Genomic DNA, 7,031 nt, shown 5'->3' with positions numbered 1-7,031 from the left:
CTTTAGGTAACAAAAACTCACCTACATTGATGGTAGGAATGTAAATTGCTGCTATATTTTTAGAAATTTTTAGAAATTACTGGTAATATATTAGGCTTATTAGTCCCAGGCTGGATCAGAACTCAGTGGGGAGTCTGCTTGAGATTCTGTCTCTCCCTCCTTCAGCCCCTGCCCTGTGCGCGTGCACGCTCGCGCGCTCTCTCTCTCTCTCAAATAAATAAATAAAAAGTAGAAAACTCTGAGCTCTGCTCAGGGACCCTGCATTTGTCTCCTTCCTGCCTGAGCGGCTGGTTCTCCCACACACCATCTTTGCACCCAGTTCCCAGTTAGGAAGCTGGTGCAGGTATAGTTACGCGCCCGCGCACGCGCACGCGCAGCTCCGCCCCTGGGGGGAGGGGGAACTCCACCCTCTCCTGGACGGCCTTAAATGCAGGCGGTGGGAACTCTGCTGCACAGCCCCAACCACATTCTCTGTCTAGGTAGTGGAACCTGCGGGCTGGGGTAAGTAAACGTCTCCGTCCCACTCTTTTTTCCTGTTGAGTTCCTAGAATTCCCTATTGTAGAACGTTTGCGCGTTGCTCCCCCGTCTCCTCTTGCTTAATAACTTCTGAGTCTTGCACTACGAGGAAAGTGAAAGCCAGATGTCCCGATCGATGCCTACCGGACCCTGCTTGTTCTTGGAGAGTTCGGAGACATGCTGGAAGGAAGGGCATGGCCTGTCTGCATTCGGGTGCACGGCATAGCTGCCTTAGCCGGGGCGGCGGCTGGCCAGGAAACTTTCAGGACTGCAAAACTGGAACAAGTGTGGAAGGAGATGAAAGACAGGGGTTGGAATTCGCTTAGACACGGGTGTGTGCAGGGAAAGGAGGTGGGAGCCTTCCCCAGGGGCAAGTGTGCCTGGGGGCACTGCACCCGGACATCTTCTGGTGGGTGGGACTCTCCCTGAACTTCGGCTGCCCGAGGCCATGTCCTTTGGTGGGGGGGAGCTTCTGGACTTCCAGCGAGGTCGGAATTCGCAGTTGGCTGCCTTTTTAGGAAAAGAGACAAGTAGAAAAACCGGGCTGCGGATCCGACCGTCGGGAACGCTCCATTTGCAATGCAAAAGTGTCCAGGGCACTGCTGTTACCCCCAACTGGGGTCGCCTCTCGGTGGGTGTCCAGTCAAAAGACACAACCAAGCCAAAGCATAAGAAAAGGAAGGGTTTTACTTGCAAGAGTAAAGGAGAACACCAGGGATATTTCCCAACGTAGTGTCACCCGGAAAAACAAAATTGGGGAAGTTTTAAGCTAAGGGTACGTGCATATTCATGAGGGGGTTCGCAAAAGAAAGTTCAGTATGGAACTGGGGCAAAGGTCATCCGAAATCAACAGAGTCCAGGTCCTAGTTGATTGAAGCCTTGAGAGCCTGCAAGGGTCGGCAACATCAGCTCCCTGACCAGTTCCCCCCGGGTTTGAGTGCTCAAACAGCCCAAGAACGTTCGTGAGATCAGTCTTTGCTTTTGAAACAGCGCTGGGAGTTTTACCATTGATTTATTGCCTCTGATTTGGTTGGGCTATTATTGGGACCCGTAAAAACGATTAGTTTTTGCATTCCCTTTGTTTCCATAAAATCCTAAACTGCGGAGGTTCTTGCATTCCTTTGTAATTTTAACACCTCCTAGAGGAAGTTCTGCAGGAAGGGAGCGAGGGCAAGTAGAGTCAGTAGGGCATAGATCACAAGAATAGCTGACGGCCTAAAATGACTTCTCCTGTGGCCGGAAAGCTATGTCTCAGTTTTCTTTTTCGGGGGACCCCTAACTCTTTTCTGCTTACGCTGCTGTGGGACCGTTGAAATTGCCAGCGACTGCAGACCCGTCCGCTGGAGGTACACACGTGGGGAAGGAGCGGCTCCCTCGTGATGCAGGGGAGATCTGTCCAAGAAAATGTCCTGATCCCAAAGCTCAGGGCTGTCTGAATCATTTTGGTTTCCTGTGGAGGCAAGTTTAAACCCTGGATTTCCCATTTAGTGCCAAAGTCAACTCGCCACTGAGCTGAGCAGTAGCGCCACGCCGGGGTGTTCAGGAGGCTGAGACTGTTTGCCTTAGAAAGTTGTTAAATCCGTCTGAAAGGTGTGCGTGCACTTCTATGCGGTTCTTTGTGTTTGACGCTCTTTCTCAGGATTCGCTTTATGTGAGGTGAGGAACGGAATATTCACACACCACGGAGCTGTCCAGTGCCCTTGTGAAACCCCAGCGGTGGCTGGGAAGAATTTCGATGTCGGTTTTAATATTTTTCCTTGTCTTAGAGATTTCTGAGGAAGCCTCAGTTTCCTCATTTGTACCCTGTACACTGGCAATGATAATAATGCCTATCTTAAAATTTATGAGGGTAAAATGAGATAGTGCATATGAAGTGCTTAGCACAGGAATAGAAAGGTAGTAAATACCCAATAAATGTGTTGGCGTTAAATGATCATGAAGAGAAGTAGATGGTGAGTGGACCCTGCTGCCTGGCTTCCTCGCGGGGGCTAGGAAGTCATAATAATCCAGTCACGTCATGGCAGTTGACTACATGTTTACTGTGTTCCAGAAACTTCAGGATGGTTCATGCTAAGAGCTGGACCCTGAAGAAGCACTTTGAAGGCAGCCCTACTCATAGTAACTTTGAGTTAAAGACAGTTGAACTCCCATCCTTAAAAAATGGAGGTAAGTCATAAGATTTCAGCTGGAAAAGACTATCAGGTAGCCTTTGCTGCATAATAAACTACCTCAAACAACAATCAAACAACAATGACATCTAACAGCAATCATTTATTGGCTTACAATTCTGTGGGTTAGCAATTTGGGCTGGGTTAAGTTGGTGGTAACTCTGTAGGTTTCATCTGGGCTAACTGTTTAATCTAGGTTGGACCTCACTCATTTGTCTGGTGGTTAGCAAGCTCTCTGCAGAGATGCATGTCTCAGTCCTCTGGGTGGCCTTTCTAGCAGGCTAGTTTCTAGCAGGCTGTGAGCTCTGTCTTTGCAGTGGTCCCACTGATCTAGAACAGTAGGTGTTGGCAAATACTTTTCAAGCCTCTACTTATATCATGTTTGCTAATATGCAAAGCAAGTCACATAGCCAAGTCCGGATTCAAGGAGTGAGAACATAGACTTCTTTTTTTTTTTTTTAAGATTTTATTTATTTATTTGACAGAGAGAGACACAGCGAGAACAGGAACACAAGCAGGGGGAGTGGGAGAGGGAGAAGCAGCCTTCCTGCTAAGCAGGGAGCCCGATGGGGGGCTCGATCCCAGGACTCTGGGATCATGACCTGAGCTGAAGGCAGACGCTTAATGACTGAGCCACCCAGGCGCCCGGAGACATAGACTTCTTGATGGGAGGAGTGGCAAGGAGGCCCCACACAGCGATGGGAGGTATTTGTGACAATTTTGCAATCTTCCACAGAGACTTTTTCAAGGTTTTCTGTTTGAAGCCTTGATGTCATGTGGGAGGAGGATCCCTCTGATTTCTTTCATAATTGAAATGGTACATTGTTCCTGACTTTGACAAATGCTGGGGAGGATTTCCTCTCTGTCCTGGCAAGCCTGGTGATGGGGTGAGCAAGGGGGTAAGCAGGGCCTAGCAGCTGTGTGCAGATCTCAGATTATCCTGTGCACAGACAGGAGGGAAAAAGTCTCCTCCTTTGTTGAGGAGTCTCCCATCCCATGGGGGGAAGTGGAAGGACAAGGCAAACCCCTAAGGAAATCTAGGGGAGAGAAACAGCGGCACCGCTGTAACGTGTTTGGAGATTAGCTTTGTAGAGCAGACCATATGGGGTATTTGCAGGTAGGAAGGCAGGCTTTGAGAAAGGGGCATGCAGTCAAAGAGCTTGGCCAAGTTCAGTCCCATCTAAATTGGGATAGACAGCCAGGACTCCGGTTCAAAATTCCAGAGAATGTGTGCATGAGGATCACTCCATCAAAATATATGTTCTTTAATACTAATGGGGGCTGTCAGTGAAACCTTATATGAGCACTGTAACATAGTGATTACAAATGTGGCCCTGAGCAAGTTCCTTAACCTAAGCCTAAGTAAAATGGAAACAATAGTTGTTGGGAATATCATGTGAAATAATCCATGTAAAGCATGGAGTGAGTTCTAAGTACATAGCATGATGATGATGGTGATGGTGAGGATGATGATAATCAGGGCTGGGCCCCTCTTGTTGTCTATCTCTTTAATAGCAAGCGCAGAAGGGCAACCGTGAAGCAGAAAGATAATCTTATTTAGAATGTTAATTTTGAGTGCTTATTTGGAATGCCAAAGTCAAGGAAGGCATCAAGCCTTGAGTTTCCAATTGCCTATGGAATGCTTTATTTCATAGAGGTCCTGCTGGAAGCTCTGTTCCTTACCGTGGATCCTTATATGAGGGATGATTTCCCTCCTAAAAATTCATGTGTTGTGCTTTGGATCCTGTTTTGAAATAGTCCATCTTTTAAAATACCCAACTGATTGTCTCTTCCCCCTGTCGTCCCAGTATAATATCAGCATTAAGATTCATGGTTGCTCATCTTTGCCAGCAAAGGTTTGAGAAGCTTGATGAGGGATTCCCTTGGCTCCGTTATTTGACCACCATTTCCTCTCTTAATGTGCACAATTTGCCTCTCATTGCTCCCCAAAAATTAAAAGACTAAAGAAGCCCAAATCCAATTTGTCCATTTCACTACTGACAACTAATTTGGGTAGAGGAAGACGGTAAGACTAAAATAAGCTTTTCTTGCCTTCCATTTACCTGTATTCTTTTAATTTAATCAAATATTTGTACTCAGTAAACAATCCAGGGAAGGGAGGGAATGAAAGCCTTTATGGGGCACTAACTTCTCAGTAATTTTTGCCTATTGATAAATAATGTAGTCATCATTCTTTAAAATAATTGTTTTCAGAACTGATCAATAGAGATTCAAATCTAAGGTAAAAAAATGTTTCCAAATGTTAACTGGCATCCCTTTTTGTGTGGCTGGTATGATTCTGCGACAATAATTCCAATTTGTAAACTTTTCCCCCTACAATACCAACCAATTCTCTAATACCAGCTGGTTGTCCTACAATTCAGTTCTGACACTATCTAACTGTAGATCCCACAAGTGAAGGTGTCAGTCTTACAAGACTGCCCCTCCCCACACTTCTGATGCCAATCCCAAGTCCACATTGTTACCTCTACTTCTGACCAACAGGCTATATCCGAGGCTCCAAAGACCCCCTCCTTGGGTTCAATTAATTTGCTAGAGCAGCACATAGAACTCAGGAAACCAGTTTACTCTCTAGCTTACTGGCTTATTATAAAAGGGTATGATTTGGAAACAGTCACGTGGAAGAGATGCGTAGGGCAAAGTATGTGGGAAGGGGCAAGGAGTATCCATGCCCTCCCCAAGGACACCACTCTCCCCACCTCTCCTCATGTTCACCAACCCAGAACCTGTCCTTTTAGGGTTTTATGGAGGCTCATTACATAGGCATGATCGATTAAATCATTGACAATTGGCAATTGATTCAACCTCTAGCCCCTCCCCACTTCCTGGAGGTCTGGGGAGGGGGCAATGAAAGTTAGAGCCCTCTAATCATGTGGTTGGTTCTGGCAACCAGCCCCCAACCTTAGGTGCTTTCCAAAAATCACCTCATTAATGTAACAAAAGATGCCTTTATCACTCTCATCACTTCGGAAATCCCAGGAGTTTAGGAGCTCTATGCCAGAAACGGGATGTAGACAGAATACATTAATTCTTATTCTAAATCACAATATCACAGCTAGTGATTTGAGAAACAAAACCCAGTGGTGTCTGGGTTATGTTTTAAAAGTTACTGGTAGAAACTCATCCACAATGGAGCATGATGGTAAGATTCTCATATTCATTTCACAGGAAAATGCTATCAGAATGCTTCTCTGGGGTCACAGCAGAACTACCTCTAACATCTCTCCTCTTGCATTTCACCCAATTATTTTGCCTTTATGTATCAGCACACACTTTTCCCATTGATTTTCCATGTGGCCTGAAACTCAAGATGGTTTTCCCCAGATGCTCTTTTTTTTCTTTTTAAGAGAGAGAAAATGCATGCACGCAAGCAAGAGAAAGGGGTGGGGATGGGGACAGAAGGAGAGGGAGAGAGAGAATCCAAAGGCAGGGTTTGATGACCCAGTCAAAATCAAGAGTCAGATGTGCAACCAACTGAGCCACCCAGGGGCCCCTCCCCAGATGTCCTTATGTATTAAGAATGGATTTTTTTTTTCAGAGTGGCGGCCAAAAGATTGAAGGAGGGTGATATGATGATGGGAAAGCAAGTGGCCAGGTATTTCTGTGTGTCTCAGTGCTTGAAAAATATGTCTCTCCTTTACCTCCTTCTGGGTCCACCTCTGTCTATCACCCCTACAGTTTCTTCAGTCCATGTGATTCACTCACTGATCTTGGAAGCAACTTGGGAAATCTTGCCCCTTTCTTGACTAATTGGAAAGGAGGGAAGCCTGTGAAATTGACATCGTTGCAACTCTTAAACTTAAAAAATTGTAATTGTCCAGTTTATGACTATGGCAAAAATTCAAATAAATCAAAAATTTGTATCTTGGAAACTGAAAGTTCCCTTATCTTAATCTGAACCTTAGAGGTGACTGTTGTTAATGTATTATTCTTTCAAAAATTGCTTAGTACACAAATTAATATTTATAATTTTTCTTAAATAATGGGATTATATGCCCTTCAACAAATTGCTTTTTCTCACTTAATATGTTATGGATATCTTTTGTTGATAAAATGTAAATATACTACCTACCTTTTAGTGGCTGCAGATTTTTTTAAATCAATCCTTTTTTTTCTCCCAAAGATTTTATTCACTTATTTGAGAGAGACAGAGAGAGCACAAGTGGAGGGGGGAGGTACAGAGGGACAAGCAGACTCCCCACTGAATCAGGGAGCCTGACACAGGGCTCGATCCCAGGACTCCAGAATCACAACCTGAGCTGAAGTCAGACGCTCAACCAACTGAGCCACCCAGGCACCCCTTAATGGCTGCCAATTTATCCCAT

At 45.4% G+C, this 7,031-nt stretch overlaps 1 protein-coding gene across 1 annotated transcript in view; it reads left to right on the top strand.

Annotated features, from left to right (window-relative positions):
- The first annotated feature begins 380 nt into the window (after positions 1 to 380).
- Positions 381 to 7,031, top strand: part of PTGR1 (prostaglandin reductase 1) — a 28,354-nt gene continuing 21,703 nt past the window's right edge. Inside the window, 4 exon segments of the mRNA XM_078061598.1 lie at positions 381 to 501; positions 2,568 to 2,683; positions 4,341 to 4,384; positions 6,243 to 6,301. Coding sequence (XP_077917724.1) covers positions 428 to 501; positions 2,568 to 2,683; positions 4,341 to 4,384; positions 6,243 to 6,301 — 293 coding nt within the window. The 5' untranslated portion in view covers positions 381 to 427.

Source organism: Halichoerus grypus, chromosome 14 (assembly GCF_964656455.1).
Source record: "Halichoerus grypus chromosome 14, mHalGry1.hap1.1, whole genome shotgun sequence".
Lineage (NCBI taxonomy): Eukaryota > Metazoa > Chordata > Mammalia > Carnivora > Phocidae > Halichoerus > Halichoerus grypus.
Note: the sequence above shows the minus strand (reverse complement) of the source record. Positions and strands in the feature narration are given on the sequence as shown.